At 38.7% G+C, this 21,848-nt stretch overlaps 2 protein-coding genes and 1 long non-coding RNA gene across 8 annotated transcripts in view; 1 reads left to right on the forward strand and 2 right to left on the reverse strand.

Moving 5' to 3' along the window:
• Positions 1-116: 116 nt before the first annotated feature.
• On the forward strand, positions 117-15,652 carry LOC108715659. Its single transcript, XR_001935566.2, has 2 exons — positions 117-241; positions 15,562-15,652. It is a non-coding gene; the product is annotated as an uncharacterized LOC108715659 (long non-coding RNA).
• XB1000829.S (uncharacterized XB1000829 S homeolog) lies at positions 3,729-15,615 on the reverse strand. The gene is given in 6 exon segments (NM_001094438.1): positions 3,729-5,374; positions 6,778-6,961; positions 8,089-8,182; positions 9,990-10,169; positions 10,638-10,799; positions 15,443-15,615. Coding segments are annotated over 6 exon segments (960 nt in total). The 5' UTR covers positions 15,546-15,615; the 3' UTR covers positions 3,729-5,137.
• Positions 15,653-18,177: 2,525 nt separating the features above from the next.
• Positions 18,178-21,848, reverse strand: part of ccdc18.S (coiled-coil domain containing 18 S homeolog) — a 37,408-nt gene continuing 33,737 nt past the window's right edge. For all 6 annotated transcript variants that reach the window (XM_018261004.2, XM_018261007.2, XM_018261002.2 and 3 more), the window contains 2 exons: positions 20,782-21,288; positions 18,178-18,387 (listed from right to left, as the gene is read on the reverse strand). In XM_018261004.2, coding sequence (XP_018116493.1) covers positions 20,785-21,288 — 504 coding nt within the window. In that variant the 3' untranslated portion in view covers positions 18,178-18,387; positions 20,782-20,784. The remainder of the gene's footprint in view (positions 18,388-20,781; positions 21,289-21,848) is intronic.

A 21,848-nucleotide genomic window follows, 5' to 3' on the forward strand; every position in this document is an offset into this window, starting at 1 on the left:
GCGCCCTGATTTCCACTTCCGGAGCGCCAAGACGCCTGTTACCATGGATGCGTCGCCGGCGTGTGACGTCACATCAGGAACCAGTTTGGTTATGTAGAAGTGGGACAGACATAATAGAGATTTGAGTTGTATTAGTGAACTTCAATATAATGAGGTTTAATATACAGAGGCCCTGAAGATGCTTTATTAGCTAAAAAGGAAGAAGGAAGGATTTAAAAACGACAAAGCAGTGTTCAGAAAGGTAAAATAATTGATTGCTTCACCTGCAAAGAGAAATACAAAAACAAGTTTAAGTTCACAGACAATATCGGCCCTCGTTTTATTTAAACATGTTCATTAATGATCTGAAATAGGGCACTGGAGATTTCCAAAATTCAATCTTAGAAGCAAAACAGAATACAGCAGTACTGTTTATGTCATTCAACATTTATTGTTGCAGTTGCTAGCAAAACCAACAGTACCTAGTTTTAAAGGAACAGTTCAGTGTAAAAATAAAAACTGGGTACATAGACAGGCTGTGCAAAATAAAAAATGTTTCCAATATAGTTCATACCTCCCAACTGTCCCTTTTTTGGAGGGACAGTCCCTCTTTTGACAGCTCAACCCGCAGTCCCTCATTTGTACTGGAAAGTCCCTCTTTTCTCTGCACTGAACAGCCAGAAAAAGAAACAAAGTTTCTCACTTAATTGGCTTTAAGCAGAGAGCCCAGAACAACTAACAGGTGCAAATAAGATACTTTGTAACAAATTTGAGACACAAAAACACAGTTTAGATAAGGAGAAATATTTTCAAACTTTCATAACCTGCCAAATTTTGTAAAACAAACATGGTAATTAGGGGGTGTGGCCACAGAGAGGGTGTGGTCAAAAAAGTGCTGCGCTACGTGTGGAAAAAAAATTTATTCCCTCGTTTTACTTCCAAAATGTTGGGAAGTATGTAGTTAGTTAGGCAAAAATGTAATATATAAAGGCTGGAGTGACTGGATGTGTAACATAATAGCCAGAACACTACTTCCTGCTTTTCAGCTCTATAACTCTGAGTTAAGGTGGCCATACACGGATAGATCCGCTCGTTTGGCGATGTCGCCAAACGAGCGGATCTCCCTCCGATATGCCCACCTTGAGGTGGGCAATATCGGGCTGATCCGATCGTGGGCCCTAGGGCCCAGCGATCGGATCCTAGCGTTCGCCAAACGGGCGGTCGGATCGCGGGACCGCATCAACGAACAGATGCGGCCGCGATCCGACGGGATTTTTAATCCGATCGAGATCTGGCCGACTTTCGGCCAGATCTCGATCGGGGAAGCCCGTCGGGGGCCCCCATACACGGGCCAATAAACTGCCGACACAGTCTGTCGGCAGCTTTTATCGGCCCGTGTATGGCCACCTTTAGTCAGCGACTTGAAGGGGGGCCACATGGGACATAACTGTTCAGTGAGTTTGCAATTGATCCTCAGCATTCAGCTCAGATTCAAAAGCAACAGATATGACCTGTGTGGCCCCCTCTCAAGTCAATGATTGGTTACTGCCTGGTAACCAGGGTAACCAATCAGTGGAAACTAAGAGAGCTGAAAAGCACAAAGTAGTGTTCTGTTATGTTAGACATCCAGTTACTCCAGCATTTATACATTACATATTTGCCTAAGTAACTATATTAGAAACATGTTTTACTTTGCACAGCCTATCTATTTACCCAGTTTTTAGTTTTACACTGAACAATTCCTAAATACCCACAAGCCTCAAATGAAAAAACTCCTTTCACATTGAAGCATGCTTTCATAAGCAATCTGTCCATACCAACTGTATTTTTCTATTTTAGTCCAAATTTTTCTCATTATACCCTGTGAAAAAATATTTTTTGGTTACCATAAAAAGAAATTGCCTATAGCATAAAATGTTGGCTACTGCGCATTCCTGCCTGGGAAAAAAACACATCACTTACATTAACTTGCTTGGAAACATATTAACTCAGTAGAAGTGCTAAACTTCAGGAGTTTAATTTTCTGTAGCCTGTATAAAACATCAATACATTTTGAAAATTATTACAAAAATCATCTAAAGTTTTTAATTTTTCATTAGACCCTTCTGATTTCACTGTATCTAACATCCTTATTTTGTTTTTGTAATAATATCTTTACTCTATGTCCTACTCTTGGGAGTGGTTTAATGCTATCTAAAACGTTGCATCTAACTTTGATACATGCTGTTTTTCTTAAAAAAAATGATTCGTTAGCAGTGATACATTACGTTTCTCCAGATCAAAATTCCTGATGTATCATCTGTGTTCACCAACAGGAGTGCATACTGCTCTGATATGGACCACATATGCTAGCGCAGGGGTGTGTCAAAATGTAGATCAGCATCTACCAGTAGACCTTTAGGGTCAGGCCACACTGGGCGTTTTGGGGAGATTTGTTTGCTAGTTGGTGATCAGTAGATCTCAAGACAGCAAACAAACAGCTTGTCTGAATCACCCTCTTGTTTTATGATTTTCATTCAGATATTTATTACATTAAGGTTACATTACTATTATTATACTGTTCCCTGGCTACATCATATCTAACTGCCTATGTCAATGGTACAGGCTACTCTGTTGGCTACTAATCTCCTGCAAATCCCCAGTGGGAAAACATATGCGTTGAAGTTGCCTCACATAGAACCCTGCCCCCCCACACAGTACCAAAGGTCACATAAACAGTGTTGAAACAGTAGGTAAAATGCTTAATAAAAGGCCACACTAAGGCCTGAAACGTTGCTGACCAGATTCTGCCATGAAAACTTGAATAAAGGCATTTTTACACTATAAGGTGCTGTACAGAAAATTTCTATTACGCTATTCCTGGTGGAGGATGGACCACTGATGGTACGTGCACCTGTTGTTTAAGGTTGGGGGAAATTTATGAGCTGACTCTGAAGTGTTTGTGGTAAAATGTTCAAAACATTGGTGGCCAGGGTTCCCTTAAGGATGGTTAGGGCCCCGAAAGTTTAAAAAAACACTCTGGTGGCCAGGGGCCCTAATGGTTCAAAAAAGAATGGTGGCCAGGGCCCCTAAATATTAAAAGCGTTGGTGGCCAGGGGCTGCTGCACCGGTCTTCAATCTGCTCTTTGTGCTGACATACATATGCACGGGACACAACCAATGGAATTATGAAATTCTATTAGTAAACTGAGCAACAATCCAATAATATATGCGCCAGAAATTGCCAAAAGAGTATCTCCACAACCGCAAGGGTATATCAAACCAAAAGTTATCTACAAAAAAAGGGATTTATACTCTTAGAACCAGCTAAGAACCAGCCTGCCAGTTCTAAGAGTATAAATCCCTTTTTTTGAAGATAACTTTTGGTTTGATAAACCAATGGGATTAGCCACTCACCACCAATTTTTATGCTAATGGGGGCAGCATGGATGGGCCCCCCCATAGACTCCACATACACTGGGCCTGGGACTACTGTCTCCCCTGCCCCCCCCCCAACTTCCTATATGGGTCTAACTAAGACTATAAGCTCATCCTTCCTCCTGTGTCTCTTAACATTTGACACACCAATGTGAACTCTCCCAACCTTTTTACTAGCCCGTTCCCATTGGAAACATGTTTCGCCATATTACATCCAGATCCAGGCTCCTCCTCCATGATACATGCCAGGAGAATGCATAATAGAAGCCAGAACAATTTTATGGGACAAAATTTCATGTTTAACAATGGAAATAAAATACAGTACATTAAAATTAATTGATTAATTAATTTTTATTCAATACATTCATTAACATGAATACATTCTTTTAACGACCCATCTCATACTTTTTTTTCTCATAACAGAAATTGAGCCAACATTTATTAAACAAAAGAAAAGAAAGATTTAAAAATAAAAACACAATTTCCAAAACTTGCAGCAATGTCCTGGAAATAACTTTTAGACATTCTACATAATCATATTTAATCATCATTAGAGCTTTATCAGGCACTATAACTATTATAACAACGAGCATTTAAACACTACATTCCTGCCAATACTGAAAATAATTTGTATGAATAATTACACTAGAATTTGGTCAAGCTGTGTGTTTAAGTTCCATTTTAGCTCAGCATAAAGGAACATTAATATAGTTCTGCCTGTGTAAAGGCAGTCTTAGCAAGTTTCATCTAGAAATGGGTCACTCAATGCAGGGGGATCTGTTAAATTGTTCAGCAAAACCTCCACTGCTCTAACATATGGGATTGAAACCACTTGGCACTATGAGTCTGTCCCTTTACCTTTCAGTGATACAGTAAGGATTTTAGATAACTAACTTCAGATGGGTTGGCTTACAGGCTAAACAGATTGCAGCACAACATGACTAGTAGTTAGCAAACCTCTCAGAATGAAGCATCGACATCACAAGGGGCTGCCTGTGTGTGCGTCTTTGTGAGTGTATACATGTATGCTGGGAATTCAAAAGGTGCTTTTCAGTGTTACTGGTGGACAAGAGGAAAGTCGTTTGCTTCTTAACTTTCATACATTACACACTTTCAAGATAATATTTTGTCTCTGTATGTACAACTGTTTTGTTAAAGGAGAACTAAATCTTAACAAAAAAGTAACCTAGAAATGCTGCATATTATGTTTTGAGATTCTGTACCAGCCCCAGGCAAACACAGCCATTTGGCAGTAAAGACCTGCAGTGGCGGAACTACCGGGGGAGCAGGGGGTCATAATTGTTACAGGGATGCTGAACCTTTAGGCTGGCACAGTCAGTTCAGTATTTCAAATAGGACATTAATATCCAGTTTCATTTTTAGGATTTAGTTCTCCTTTTAAACAAAGATCATTCTAATTAAGTGTAGGACTCAGTTTGGCATTCTGCTGAATCCCAGCTCTTTTTGCAAGAAATGTATTCAGCAGAATTCTGCCCACCTGGCCAAACTGAATACGTGTTCTAAATGTCTTTTGACCTTGATATTGGTCAACTAAAGATGAAAAATGTTTTTATTTATTTTGAGTCTAGCCCATATTATGGTTAAGATTTTGTTAGTATTCAGCCAAATCCCAAACTGATGAATAGTAGATTACTAATTACGTGCTCCCACTGCAGAGACAGTTTAGCATCGATGTATTTTATTTAAAAAGAAAGAATTCTGACGTTTTTATCAACTGCAATTATTGTGGCTGTGGTTTTCCAAGGTCAAAGCTTTTTTTACTCCTCCATCTCAAAAGCTTAATGAAATTAAGACTGGCATTGAAAATTTTATCATGCTGGAAGACCATCTTATAAAATGTGTCGATGGGCAGATCTCCATTCGGATCGGCATATTTCAGAGTTGTCATCGGGGTGTACAATGTGTTTGTCTGGTGACGGAATGGTGGGTTTTCAGAGAGCACTATCTTCATTGTGTGCTGTAAATAAATAGAACACTGATCAGTAACTGTGTTAAAACAAAATTATAAAATTCTTAAATTTCAGTAGATACATTTTTGGTTTTTTTTTCACATGTGCCATTTTCCTGTTACAAAGAGGGAAACTGCCAAACTTAATAGTCCATTGTCTCAACGCTCAACGTTTATTGTTCAACCTATCTTGCTTCAACTTTTCATGCAACATTTGCCAGTCACCAAATAGTGGCAAAGAACTTTATAGTTTGTTACAACAAATATGCTTTCTCTCATTTTGCCTATTTATGCCCTCCTGTTTTCCACTTATATTTCTTTCTTCTTTTTAATAAGGAGTCTGGCTGTTTGATTGTATCATTCATCCTCAGGATAGAAAATCACAAAGTGAATAATCAGTAATATGTTCAGGGAGTAGATTATATATGGGCTGTAGGTCAACTTAGTTTGGGATTTGCCCACATCTTCAATAAGAGATCAGCAAGCACTGTGGATATTAAAGGGATACTGTCAAGGGAAAACATGTTTTCTTTTCAAAAAGCATCAGTTAATAATGCTGCTCCAGCAGAATTCTGCACTGAAATCTGTTTCTCAAAAAAAGCTGTTTCTTTTATATTTAATGTTGAAATGTGACATAGTGCTAGACATATTGTCAGTTTCCCAGCTCCCCTAGTCATGTGACTTGTGCTCTGATAAACTTCAGTCACTCTTTACTGCTGTACTGCAAGTTGGAGTGATATCACCCCCCTCCCTTTCCCCCCAGCAGCCAAACAAAAGAACAATGGGAAGGTAACCAGATAACAGCTCCCTAACACAAGATAACAGCTACCTGGTAGATCTAAGAACAGCATTAAATAGTAAAATCCGGGCCCCACTACAACACATTCAGTCAAATTCAGTAGGAGAAACAACCTGCCAGAAAGCAACTCCATCCTGAAGTGCTGGCTCTTTCTGAAAGCACATGACCTGGCAAAATGACCTGAGATGGCTGCCTACACACCAATATTACAACTAAAAATATTTGGAATTAATTTTTATATGGTAGAGTGAATTATTTGTAGTGTAAACAGTATAATTTAGAAATAAAAATGACACTATAAAAATCGTGACAGAATCCCTTTAAAAATCGCTGTATTCCTAGATTCAGAGTATGAAAGTTAGCCTAGGTTGTCAGTTGGGCTGATTTTGACCATAGTCTTGGACCTGTTTGCAAAATAGGCCCTAGCATTTCAAGTACACAGAGGGCCCAACAACCCCCCACAGTGCTATAAAATAGCTCTTCTGCATAGTGCTTCTGTCATCACTTTCCATGTTCAAACTGCAACCAGAATTCTTAAATGACCTAATGATTTAATCATGCATAGAAGATAAAATAAAATAAGAGCTAGTCTCACACACACAAAGTTTGTTACCTCTGCCACATCTTCAGCCGTCTGGCCAAGACTTTGGAAGATGGATTTGTAATTTTTAAGGTAGATGTTAGTAAACATGTCAGCTGTTTCCTTATCTGCAGCCGAAAGATCCATTTTCATTCCATCTTCAAACACTTTTTTTTCAAACTCTGTGATGACAGGCCCAGGCTCAATGAGACTCAACCTATAAGAAGTTTTAATATAAGTAAAATCAGCATGAGCCCCAAAGCTTCTTTTTTTTAGTATGATAAAAATACAATTACACTTAAAATAGGGTATTATAGCTCACTCTGTAATGTAGATAGCTGCAACTGTTCTTACCTGTCTTAGAGCAGGGAACAAGCAAGTAAACCAGAGTTCATTAGGGTGTAGTGGGCCTACCTGTATCTCTTGCAGAGACAAGTCTGAATAATTATGGGATGTACAACTGGAGGTCTGTTAGTTTTAATAACAAATCATTTTCCCACTCTTATGTTTAACTGTAGCAGTACACTCATTCCTAAACGGATATAATTTAATACATTTGTTAATACATTGCTAAGTAAAAGCTTCAGCCCATACCGAGCAAGCTATTTAATAAGAAAACCTTTACAACTGTTACAATGAATAAATGAGTTGCTAGTATTTCTCTGAATCTGCAAAGAAATGTATAAATACATTTATCTGCCCTTTAAAGAAGAAGGAAAGGCTAAAATTAAGTAAGCTTTATCAGAAAGGTCTATATAAATACACCAGTAAACCCTCAAAGTAATGCTGCTCTGAGTCCTCTGTCAAAAGAAACACCACATTTCTTTCCTTCTATTGTGTACACATGGGCTTCTGTATCAGACTTCCATCCAGGGCTGGGCATGAGCATGCTCTGTTTGCTCCTCTTCCCCTCCCTTCCCCCCTCCATCCTCCCCCCTGCTGTAATCTGAGCCCAGAGCTATGAGTGAGAAGGGAGAGACTCAGGCAGGAAGTGATGTCACACCAAGCTAATATGGCAGCTGCTATCCTAAACAAACAGAGAGAGTTTCTAGAGCTGTTTACTCAGGTATGGTAAAGCATTCTGCAGAATAAATATAGTGTTATAGCTTGCACTGTTGTGGCTAATCTATTGGCAATAAACTGCTTTGATAGCTTTCCTTCTCCTTTAAATCGTTTGGCATGTGGAGAATTCCATGGAAAACTGTTACAGCACAATATTACCAGTTTAGCACCTCATGTGACTACAGAAGTTTGAGGGTAAAAAATACCTGTTATCAAAATCTATTAACCAAAAATATAATAAATAGTGCACACGTTTAGTTGCATACAAACTGGAGCACTTACTGGAGTTTGAACTTCAAGGCTTGTATTGCCAGACTCTCACAAAAGCCTTCAACTGCAAACTTGGAAGCTGCATAGACATCATTAAACAGGATACCTGGAATAAAGCAAAACAGGGATCTGTCGACAAACTGCTGACATCAACCGTAGGTGAGTGTTTCTTTTAGCTTGTATGATATATGAACCACCCCAAAATGATCTATATGTATTTCTAGGCACATTGATCAATTTAGTCAGAAATCTGCTCCTAAGAGTCCTCTTCAATAGCATTCAATTGGGTGAAATTTGTAATTATTGGGAGGGTTCCATTATCAGTCATATGGATTTTCAACAATTTTAATTCATATTCATAGAATATTTTTTTAATTCATATTCAACACATTTTCAAAAAAGAAATTCCATAAAGTGCAATGAATATAAATCAAACATATATTTTCTGAAATTATGTAGAAGAGAAAAATGTGTGAAATGTATTTGACTCTTGGAAAAGCCTCAAAAATATTTGTTGAAAAAAAACAAAAAGTTGCCTAAAAAAAAAAAAACAGTTTGGGTTGGGCAGGACATGGAGCCTGTGATTGCATGGTCTGATGCTTTGCGTGTGATGTGCAATTACTTGTAGTTTTTTGTTTTTTGGGCAATGCACCCAACCAACCTGCTTTGTTCCACTCCTCTGTTCAAGCTGCTGTCGTTCTTCTTCATCTAAGGTCAGTATAGGGAGCAAGGCCTCATGTTCCTAATTTACCCCTTTCTCTCATACCACAAACTTTGACTCTGCTTGGAATTGCACCCTCCACTATTTGCACCCTAAGCTCTTGTCTCTCCTGTGTTCTCAGTTCTGATGCTTCCCAATTTCATTTGGGGCCATTGGGTGCACCCATGTTCAGCTCATGATCCAGAAGCATACTAATCATCTCACTGTCTCTCTAGATCTTGTGTGTTTTATATCTTACAATGATCGGGAGAGGTTTATATACAACATTTCAAGAAAATCTAGTCCACACCTACCAGCTTGCACTCAGAATTTACTGTATAAATGAAGACATGAAAAATCAAGGGTCACATTTACTTATACAGGTATGCGACCTGTTATCCAGAATACTCGGGACCTGGGGCATTCTGGATAACATATCTTTCTGTAATTAAATCTTCATGCCTTAAGCCTACTTGAAAATCATGTAAACATTAAATAAAGGCTGGTGCTGCTCCCAAAAAGGATTCATTATATCTTAGTTGGGTTCAAGGTACTGTTTTATTATTACAGAGAAAAAGAAAATCATTTTTAAAAATATGGATTATTTGGATAAAATCGAGTCTATGGGACACGGCATCTACATAATTCTGAGCTTTCTGGATAAAGGGTTTCTGGATAACGGATCCCATACCTGTATACAGAATATTACTTTCACTTACTCTTTTAAACATAATACCTGTTAGAGTAATAAATATATGAATGCACCACCACAATTGTAGCCTGATGATATTTGTATATAGGGCAGCCATGGGTGGAGACAGGTTGTATAGAAGTTTGGAGCACCAGGGTCTGGATAAATATATATTTGTATATGGTTCAGTATATCAGACAGGGCCCCAAATGTTACAACTGTAGTGTTCCTCATTGGTAACAGTGGGATTCTTCTTTGGCTTTAAATACAGACAATGGTGAATTTTAGAAATCTGAACCTCAATAGCCACATGAAAAATGTAACTGTATCATATTTGAATGGACTATCAGCAGTAGTATTATCATTCTATTATGCCAAGGAATGGTCATTGCAAGAACCACAGATGATTTTTTAGAATTTGTCTCAAACATGTCTGTCTTGCAAGAAAATTACTTTTACTGGATTCTTTGTTATGGTTCACTAATTTAAAAAAACAGCAGTGATAAATGTGTGAGTATATACCTTGTATCCCCATAACGCTGCTGATTATTACTATATGTCCACTCTTCCTTTTCTTCATGTCCGGTAAGATTTCCTTCAGAAGTCGGACTAGTCCAAAGAAATTTGTATCCATCACAGTTTTCATTTCATCTATGGTTTGGCATTCAATTGGGCCAATGAGTCCGACTCCAGCATTGCTCACTGTGGATAAAAACATATACATAGTAATATTCACAATCAGTCCTACAACTCATGGTTGGGAACCTAGAATTTAAAACCATCATATTTGCTTTGCTGTTTCTTATAGAAAGGTATACTTAATACATTTACAATATTTTACAAAAAAACAGAATCAACGGTATGATACCATTAAATTAATGTTTTGTGTGTTATAGATTTGCCTGTAACTACTTTTTAACTGTTTTTTTATTTTTGATATTTTACAGTTTCTGCATGATTTGCCTTCCAGTTCTGCCTGTTTGAAATGCTGTGGTTGCTAGCAGCAGAACTGTACAGGGATTGGAGTGATGATGTTGTGGGGGGTGAGCTGGTGAAATCTTGCAAATGTGCATAATCAGGAGTTTTGTTGGTTGGTTCTCTTTGTGTCAAAGCAACTGTATTTTGGTCACATGGGAAAAGGGGTTCCTTTTTCTTTATTATCATGCTTACCCAAAATATCAATGTGTCTATCTGGAATGCTCCTCACACAGTTGCATATGGAGTCTTCAGAGCACACGTCCATCTCTTTGATTTCCATTGTTTTTCCCAAATATCCTTCTGTGGCTCCAACCAAATCATCTTTTTTTGCTAGGTTTCTCATTGTGGCATAAACTATAAAGAGACCATGAAATGAGAGTCTATAAGCATTGCTGGAACTTTCACTGGCAAAATCATCAAACCAAAATGTCAAACATTGCACTGCCCAGAGCTGGGGCTCACGTTAAATAGAGTATGTCTTAGAACAGGGGCCCCCCAACCTTTTTTACCTGTAAGCCACAAATGTAAAAAGAGTTGGGGAGCAACACAAGCATGAAAAATTCCCCTGGGTGCCAAATAATTGGCTGTTTGGTAGCCTCTATGTGGACTGGCAGCCTACAGAAGGCTCTACTTGGCACTACACTTTTTTTAAGAAATTAAAACTTGCTTCCAAGCCTGGAATTCAAAAATAAGCTCCTGCTTTGAGGTCACTGAGAGCAACATCCAAGGGGTTGGAGAGCTACATGTTGCTCACGAGCTACTGGTTGGGGATCACTGTCTTAGTAGAAGTAAACGCGGAGTGAATTCTATTAGGGGAATCTATATACAGAGCAACTGTGCTGCTTTTGCTACAACAGGGCTCATTTACTTATCACACCACAGAGCGTAAAGTGCAGTTTTCCATCACAGTCACCAGTTGCGGGAACCCTGAAGCTACCATCTGGTTTGGAGGTGACAATAGCTCCAGGGTTCCCTCCCTGCATCAGTAGGTGCAACAGCACTTGGTTGGAACGAAAGGCATGAGGGACTGAGACGTGCTGAGCACAACTGTATGGAAGGTACCCTTTAATGGGAGTATTTGCACAACTGACTGCAGGAAATGTTGTACTACCACAATTGCTTTATCCGATGTAAATGATCTCTCATAAGTGTTGGACTGGGCTGCCAGGTACATTTTCTATATTTGCCTTCTTTGTTCTTCTGGTCTCTTCTCTGTACTTTTTTTTTGTTTGGCATAATGAATGCAGACCTGCTATTAAAAGCAGTATCTGTTCCTTCAATTCCCTGCACTGCTGCTTGTGACTTAACATAGCAGAAGCCAGTTAATTAACTGACCTATGAAGAAATATTCAAGGCATCGTGGGAATTGGTATATCTCCAAAAATTTTGGAAATAGAAAGAGGGACAAAACGATGTGCTGCATGGAGTGCGGAAATTTTTGACCACACCCCTAATTTCCATGTCCATTTCCCAAAATTTGGCAGGTTATGAAAATTTGAACTCATTTCTGTGGTTTTTATGTGTTATTATAGTTTTGCTTATGAAGGTGAATTGCCCTATAAGCTGCTTCACAGTTTCCCCAAGAGACCTGCTTATCATAAACTGTTACAAAAGTATCTATTCTGGGCTCTCTGCCAAAAGCCAATTAAGTTAGAAACTTTGTATCTTTTTCTGGCTGTTCAGTGCAGGAGATCAAAGAGAAAGTCTGGACATTTCAGTAACAAACCCGGGACTGTAGGTTTCAAAATCAGGCCTGTCCTGCGAAAAACAGGACAGTTGGGAGGTATGATATTGGTCTCTACATAGTCAGAAGCAGCAGTGCAGTCTGGCTGCCAGCAGTACTATCAGTAATGCTTTTTTTTAATACGTAATATTTTATTAGTTTTAGACATACAAAGACAAAACAAAATAAAATGAACTAAACATAACAATAGCACATTAAGTACAGTGCTGTATATGGTATATTAGCCATTTTGTGCATTTAGTAAGCATCCACTCATCAATAGTAAACATTACACTTATCTCAGGGATGTTAGCTTCAGGTTGTCCACTACGTGGGGTTTGTATACAGTAAATCAACAGAACTATTGTGAAAATGAAATATAAGCTACATAATACTGCAATAAGAATTTTTTAAATATAATCAGTTAAAAAATCTGAACCACGAAGATGTATTAGACCTCACTCTATTAAAATAACCAGAAATCCTGTCTCTACATGGAGAATTTGTGCCAAAAGCAGTTATTAGATTTTGTTTATTTATTGATGCAGAGTACAAAATCAAACGTTTCAGATGATGTAGTACACTGACGAAGGGGCAGGCGGCCCCTGAAACATTTGATTTTGTACTCTGCATCAATAAATATTTGGAAGTACCCTTGTATACACTGCATCAAGTTGTAAGAGTGCATCTTTTTTCTACAATTGCTTCGGATTACTTTCACGTTGAGTGACATACAGAAAGTTTGCACCGACCGGAAAATTGCAGGAAGTGTTCCATTTAAAACCGTGAGTGTATCAAATCCATTTATTTTGATTAGATTTTGTTTGACCTGGAATCAGCTATTTGAGTGAGCTCTAATACATCTGCTAGGAAAGAGAGACTCCCCCTATACAATATATTGGATCTATCAATGATTATCTGACACCCAACTGCTGCAAGAAGACAAAATGAAGAGAAACAGATGCTGAGTTAGGAATAGTGAAGATAACGTTAAAAACAGTTAAACACTTTTTACTGATTGTATTAAGAAAGTTTTGTGTTTCAGTATGATGAAGTTTATATTCAATTTCCATTTTTGTGATAGCTCCCCTTTAAAGAATCTAGGATTAAAATAATACAAGATTAAATTCATGTGAATGAACCTTGCCCACCTAGTCCAGCCTCCCACCATGGACTCAAATCTTTTTTGCGAGCCTGTGGCTAATAGGGTGAGCTTGATAAGAGGTAGGGTCTGGTTCACCAGGGTTGAATCTTTGTCATTGCATTTACTTCCCATGTATAATAAAAAATTGCTCTAAATCTGGTTCTAGCATGGTTGTCATTTACCAGGTCATTTACCAGTTCATTCATGACTCCCAAAATACAAACCTGGGGGGAGGGGGGTTAAGAGCTTGAGAAAATCTAGTTTGTCTACGAGGAAGTTCAGAACCTCAGTTTGCATATCAATTTTACCAAACGGTGCTTGAAACACCTGCCTGAGTTGGAAGTACCGGAATTGAGAGAGGGTGGGCTCTGCAAGTTATTCTTTAAAGAACTCATAGATACTCACCGTGGAACAATCAAGAACATCCCATCCACGCTTAACCTGCTTGCAAGGCCAATATAGGAAGTCAGGAAACTCATAAAAGTGGGAAAGGTGGGAGTTTGCCCACAGTGGTACAATGGGTATTAAGATTGGGGAATGCTGTGGATACAATTTAAATGGTTTCAGGCCTTTGTCTGAGTTGTCAGTACAGCTGGGAGTTTCTTATAGTCAGTGACTGCTGTATACGGGAGTTGTCTGAGCCCTTCTTATGATCCTACTGACAATGCCTGGGGACTCATCTTTGGGTTAGGGTAGGGGGTCAGAGTCAAACCACCATTTAATATAGTAATGGACTGGCCAGGTAATAGGAACAGAACTACCTGGTGCAGGGCCCGGATGCAGGCTATGTAGGTCTGCAGCTGTTGTAGGGTTTGGTGGACCACCAGGACGGCTAGAGTTTTGTAGCCGAAACGGCGAGGAAATAAACCACTTTTTTTTTAAGAAGAGACCCATGAGTGCGGTTTTCTTTGGGGGGGGGGGTGTCTCTCTCACAAGTAAGGTCCACACCATGTTTATTCACATGAATGACTAAACGCTTCGGCCTCTTCCAAGGCCTTTCTAAAAGTTCACAGAGGCCCAAAAAGCACCTCACCAGCCCAATAAATATTAACTGTCTATGGCATCTTATAGGAACCCCTCAGATTGCCAGTCCGGACCTGCCCCCCATGCAGGGGACGTTCGCCAGTGCAAGCCACTGCTCTATCATGCACAGCTAGCGTTATAGTTAGGGTAGGTTGCATGAGTAATCTACTGTTTAACAATAGAGTTTCTACCATAGCAGATTGCACTGTTCAACATTGCACCACTGCAGCACTAGTTTGATGTGTACAATGTCCATGGTTTAGTAAGGTTCCCATATTCATAGCATACTAAATTGTTAATATAATTTTAAGGATTTTGATATATATATATATATATATATATATATATATATATATATATATATATATATATATACATTGTGCAAAAACCTTTACTATTATACAGTGATAAATAAATGTTATTTTTTTTTTATTTAAGAAGATACTACAGATCCCTCTGCTTCTGATCAAATTAAGCGATTGCATTACAGGTATAGGATGGGTTATCCGGAAACCAGTGATCCAGAAAACTTGGAATTATGGAAAGGTTGTCTCCCATAGACTCCATTTTATCCAAATAATCCAAAAACGATTTCCTTTTTCTCTGTAATAATAAAACAGTACTTTGTACTTGATCCAAACGAAGATAGAATTAATCTTTATTGGAAAAAAAAACCAACCTATTGGGTTTATGTAAGGTTTACATGATTTTCTAGTAGATTTAAGGTATAAATTATGGAAAGATCCGTTATCTGGAAACCCCCAGGTACCATTCTAGATAACAGATCCCATACCTGTATCTGGGAAACCATTATTCAGTAAGCTCCAAAATATAGAAATGCCATTTTTTTTTTATAGAGGTCTATTTAAGCAAACAATTCTTATTTTTGACTGAATTCGACAGTACCGTTAACTTGATCCTAACTAGGTTGCATAAATCTATATTGGTTGCAAAACAATCCTATTGGGTTTATTTAAGGTTTACAATTTCTTAGCAGCTTTATGGTATGGTGATCCAAAATAATAGAAAAAACCCTTATCTGGAAAACCCCTGGGCCCCAGCATTCTAGATAATAGGATCCATAACTGTAATAGAAATGAAGCTTACCTTTGAATCTTTTCTGCTCGTCCCTGGCTAATTTGGCAGCAATGGCCAGACCTATGCCAGAGGAACATCCAGTGATAAGCACAGTTTTCTGAACCATATTCATTCTGCTCTTTCCTCAGGTCTGCAAAAACCAACAAGTTGGAACCTCCACTGTGGTTAAAGGAGACTTCTGGGCTTAAGGTATTCCTCCTTAGTGTTTTATCTGTAAAATGGCTGCATCAGCATGATTAAAACTGCAGACCTACCCATTATTCCCTCCCTTTAATGCTGGATAATCCCCTTTTTGACATTAATTGATGTTAACATCATAATGACCTAAGCTTTGTATGCCACTCTGCTTGGAGTCTAACAGTGGGACTGAGTCAGGCTTGAATTTATTATCGCTACCCATGAACACTGCCCTGTGTGTTCTCAATTTGAGCAGCTAGTGATGTGTAACACTACTCCACACGTAGGATCCCCAAACACAACACTCATTCCTCTCTATGGAAATTTTTTTCCTAATTTGCTTTTAAATTTGCTGATGTTGGTAAAATGTTTGTTAAACTACAAATGAAGTATGGTGTGGAAAGGTTAATGTACCCTAATACATAAAGCAAAAGGATTAGATATTATGTATATACAGTATTACACGGACAAACAGAAAAATATTAAAATGACATGAAATGTTTAAAGGAACAGTAAGACCAAAAGATTTCAAAATTGAATATAAAAAAATCTGTTTGCTTTTTGAGAAATGGATTTCAGTGCAGAATTCTGCTGGAGTAGCACTATTAACTGATGCGTTTTTAAATAAAACATGTTTTCCAATGACAGTATCCCTTATATTAATAAATTGTGGTGTAGCCATGGGGGCAGCTATTCAATCTAAAAAAGGAAAAATGCCCACATTACACAGCAGATAAGAATACAATGGGTTTAGATTCCTGCGTATAGAGTTAATCCTCCCTCTCTTGCTATGCCAGATCTATAATTCTCAGTTTATGTAGTTATCTCTAGCTCTCCCATTTTGCCTCAGAAGCTCCATGTATCTGTAGGAAGGTTGCATATTTTTGCTATGTTCATTCTTTATCGGAGAGCTACATAAAATTACTTTTAGCTTTTAAAGCAACAGTAGGTCTTTACTTAGCAGCTTTACTTTCCACCTCATATGCCAAATTGAATTCCTTGGCTCCATAATAATGTAAGCCACCCACCCTCCTCTTGTCCTGTTTAAACCCCCCCCCCCATTCTCTTCGTTATTCTTTCCCTTAGAACAGCAGATCACTTCCACTAAGGTGCAAACCATTATGATAGAGTCTGCACCCCCCCCCCAAAAAAAAAACCTCTAAAGTACCTTTTCTACTGCAAGTCTTTAACCACACATTAACCTCCAACCGAAACCTGGTGCCACATATACAGTAAACTCTTCAGTCATTCTGATCATAATGACATTTTACTATATCTGGCTTTCTAATAACCAACTTCCCCATAAAATCAGTCTCCCTTAAGGTGGCCATAGACGTAACAATTACGATCTTTCTTGGAAAAGATGTTTCCAAGAAAGATCGTTTGTTTCAATACACACGTGTAGAGCTGAATCATCAGATATACAGGTAGATATATGGGAAGAAACAATAAAATTCTACCTGTATCTGACGATTCAGCACTAACAGTGGCCGATGTTTGGGTCCCTTCAAAGGCACCCGATCAAAATTTTCCGTCCAGCCTGATCGACGAGCGATATCCAAGTCTTCTGCCAATATTGGTCGGCTCTTTTTCCACCATACACACAACGAATATCGGACGAAAATTTGTTTTGTACGATATTATCTGTGCGTCTTTGGCCACCTTAAGTCTAGCCCTGATCTCATGCTACTACAAGTATAAGGTCCCTTATCTGAAAAACCTGCTATCCAGAGGTATAGGACGGCCATCTCACATAGACTGCATTTTAAGCAAAGCATTATATATTTTTTTTTTTAAATGATTTCCTTTTTCTCTGTCATAATAAAACAGTACATTGTTTTTGATAGTGACTAATCTGTAGAAATCCATAGTGGAGGCAAAGCAATGCTAATGGGTTTATTGAATTGATTTTTAGCTGATCATACCTGTACATTAGAAGATCCACTTGTTGTGAGAGGTTGCAAAGCAATTGGATCTTTCACCGGTATGCCCACTTTTTTTTACTACTAAAAAGAATATGAAACGATATGCTGATATTTACATTTTACCTCTACAGCTTTTCGTCTACTGACATCTACTGCATATAATGATAGCAACCAGAAAAGCATATTCATTTTAAAATCTACAAAAATGATTGGCTAGCTTGAACTTAATGCTTTTATTTATTGCTGTATTTAATGCAGGGGTTTATTACTTTATAATACACAAAAGCCATGAATATCTTGTAAATTATATCCTTATAAACGGTGAGTAGTGATGTCATCAGTTATAAACGGTGAGTACTGATGTCATTTTTGTTACACGACTCACTAAAACTTGTGTATTATAATAAAGTACCCCATGTTGCAAAATATGAGGATATAAGAAATTACCTCGGAATATCCTTATAATTTACAAAAGGGGGTACTTTATTCACTTTACCTTTCCCCGTGCATACGCATTACTTATGGATCATCGGCTGCTATAACATTTTTCAGACCATCTTCCTACTAGATCCTGAATTCCATCTCCATCTATTATACAGAGGTTTAAACAAAAGTAATTTGTGCTGGTAGGAATAAAAGTAATATGTTCTGGATCATTTTTATTTCAGATTTTTTTACACAATTTATGGTATAAAATTATCACTCAGTAGATATTATACATGTCTCTAATAACAGTAAACATATAAATAAAAGAAAATATAATACAAATAAATAACAACAAGTACAGTCCTGCTAGCAATAGTTTAGAAAATGATCATCTGCCTTTATTTCCTTCCAGTGTCCGGGAAATCCCTGAAAAAAATCATCATACAAATATCTGTTACCAACAAGCTTCATGAATGCATTTAGTGTGGCACATGGGTGTATTTATTTATAGGTCAAAGGGGTTCAGGTGTAGGGTAACCACCGTCCTGGGGATGTCACTTTACAGAAACTAGTATAACTGCAGCCCAAAAATAGTGCCCCAAACCTTCACCGAACACTAGCCACTTCCCACAATTTTGGGTATCTGGAGTCGTTGTCGCCAAAAAAATTTCCGACTCAGATTTAACACCTGTAATCCCCCCTGCATTGTTCACACTTGTAACACCTCTATTGTTCACACCCCTAAAGTCCTGTACTGTTCACAGCTCAGACACAGACTGAAACTGCCCACATTGTTCAGATGTTCACACTCATACAAACTGCAGGAGGGGCACCAGCACTTTATGTAGCACAGTAAAAACTGTCCGTCCTAGAGTTCAGATAGGTTTCCCTGTCTCCTGCTCTATTCTGCCTGCCTTATGCTCCCTGTGTGCACCATACTCTGCCTGCCCAATGCTCCGTGTGTGCCATGCTCTGCCTGCCCTACTCTGTGGGACATTCACTAAGAATCGTAGTTGCGTCCGCTTCGCCGCACTTCGCCAGGCGTATTTTCCCAGCGCTCCGCAAATTCACTAAAATCCGAAGTTGCGCTCAGGGGTAGCGTAAGGTTTCGAAGTTGCGCTAGCGTTAATTCGCCAAGCAAAGCGAAGTTACGCTAGCAATGGTTAATTTGCATACGGCACCAAAATGAAGTTACAATGGAGGTATATGTAGCAGAACTACACAAGCCTGGGAAACCTTCAAAACAGCAAATACAATTTTTATTTTGCCCTACACATTTGCCCACTGTATAGTTAAGTTGCCATGAGTTATGTAGGGGGAAATTTTTTTCGATCTTTTTCAGCCTATCACCCATAATAAAGAAAAAACGCCAGTGTTTTTTGGGACTTAGAAATTTTTTTAACTTTTTTTGAAGCAATCCCTATCTACTCTATTGCGCTTCGCCTGGTCTGAGTCTAGCGTAAAAGGTAGCGTTCAGAACAATGCACGCGTTAGTGAATTTGCGTAGTTACGTCCGTTGCGCAAATTCGCCAGGCGTAAGGGTGCGAAGTAACACTAGCGGAGTTACGCCAGCGCCCGTTAGTGAATTTGCGAACTAATGAAAATGCCCAACGCTAGCGAATTCGCGCTAGCGTTAGGCGCTTCAGCGCTTAGTGAATTTGCCCCTCTGTATCCTGTGGGACATGATCCTGGTAGGGTTTGTTAGTATTTGGAAATTGTTGTTATGGGCCCCTAAGATGTTTAATAATGTGCTGGGGGGGGGCTGTGTTATCCACAGAGGAGGAGGCAGCATATGGATTTAAGGGTATGTTTATGGTATACTTAAGGGTATGACTCACATTTTTTCACATATGAGTGATATCCCTGCAGTGAGCACCAACCATTTGTTTTTTTTTGGTGTGTTAACACCATTAATGTGGACATGGAACTTAAAAGATAACATGGGTGTAGTTTTGAAGGGGGTGTGGTCAACACTGACTTCCATTATCGGCCCTCCGCCACATAGGCCAGACAAATTCCTGCCCTCCATACCACAGAAGTTGGACAGCACCGATTAAGTTAATACTTTAGTTACTCATGCTTCAGTTCCCCATTCAACTACAGTTTAGCATCATCTACTTAAAAGGAGAACTAAAGCTTAACTAGAAATGTACAGCCCTTTAGCAGTAAAGATCTGCGTCTCCAAACATACCCCAGTAGCTCCCCATTTTCTTTTCTGCTGATTCACTGCACATGCTCTGTGCTGGTGTCATTTACTGAGCTTAGGGACCCACTTGCACAATATACAGTACACACAGAATATAAATGTCACAAGGCTGATTAATACAGATAATTATATGGCCGCAACGACTATCAGAATTTAATAATTAGCCCTGTAGCATCAGCTTATATTACAGACAAAACTCCTTTTCTGCTTGATAATATGTGACAACCCCTAAGCTCAGCTTCTCAACAGCTGCTCAGAGCCCACTGAGCATATGAGTGTCACAGACACTGGATCATTGCTGCATTATATCAATCTGTGAAATCATTGACATCATTAAGCCCCATTTGTAAGGGCATATTTTACAGATTATCCATAGGCAAAATATGGCATTTTTAGCCATATTCATTTTTAGGGTATAGTTCTACTTTAATGGACATTGTGAATCACTAGATTGCCAATAAACTTAAGAATCATTTTAGTGTTAACCAAGTAACACGCGTAAAGCATTTCCCACTCATTAAGCCAGAGGCTACTTTAGCAAATGGAAAATATTGCTCATTGTTGTAAAATTATGGGCATGAATGTAACACTTTTTATTACTGTATGGAACACACCTCTTATCCTAAGGGTCCACCATCAATCTTGGCATCCTTGCTGGGGCTATGTTCCTGTGGATATTCAGATAATCGCATCTCTTTCTTTATGTATTTAAGCATTCCAGTAAGAGTAGTTAGGTCTGGGCAGTCAGAAGTAAAATCCAATGCGTATGTAAGAGGGTTAAATGAAGAATTGTTCAGACTTTCCGAAGATACACAAGATACTGCCTCACTTGTATCCTTCATTGATGGAGAGTCTGGTGGAGCCAGGTTCTTTAGATCTTCCAACATGCTTTTAGGCAACTCCAGGGAACTCATGTCTGTCAGACTAAGGTTACTGGCAATGAGTGAGGGACTGATGTGCCACATTTTAAAGTCTGAAGCCTCAGGATGTATAGATGATTCCAGAGGTTGCAGATCAGTGAAAGAAACTGATGGGAGTGCAGTAGTGTCGGACAGCTGCTTGAGGCCTAATGTTCTTTCATAGCTTGAAATCCGGGCTTTCAGCCTTGTTAATTCAGATTCCTGTTCCGTGTAACAAAAAGAAAACATAAAAAAAGAGTTTTAACCAGTAGATAAAGATCCATTGCAAGAGTCCCTTTTAGGTTCCTGCACGACCACAGAACTAATGAAACTCCCAAACAGTAAAGGTTTTCACGTGCCGTGTATGGTATATATAGTGAGGGGATATGAGTGTGGGCCAAACATGCCAAACAAAATTCTCTAGGATAGGAAGACAATGAACGGATCCATGAATATGGATGAGGTCCGGACTAAGAGCAGATAAACAACAGGTTATACATACAATGTTTGGGAGTACCTTCCACCAGTCAGAAAAATGGATAATGGTGTGCAGGGTCAAATAAAGCATATGTGCGTAAGGAAATCAAAAGAAAAAAGAAAGATTGACCCATTTAGTCTGCACCTCCCCATTATAATGTCTGTGAACATCTGTAGCATAAGTAATAAAACATAACTTTCAATAGTAAATTAAAAGGAAATGAATACAGTCCAGAGAACAAACTCGAAAAAAAAAAAAGATCAATTAAAACCAAATTAGGAGGGGAACCCTGCACGGTCATCAG

This window comes from Xenopus laevis, chromosome 4S, assembly GCF_017654675.1.
Source record: "Xenopus laevis strain J_2021 chromosome 4S, Xenopus_laevis_v10.1, whole genome shotgun sequence".
Lineage (NCBI taxonomy): Eukaryota > Metazoa > Chordata > Amphibia > Anura > Pipidae > Xenopus > Xenopus laevis.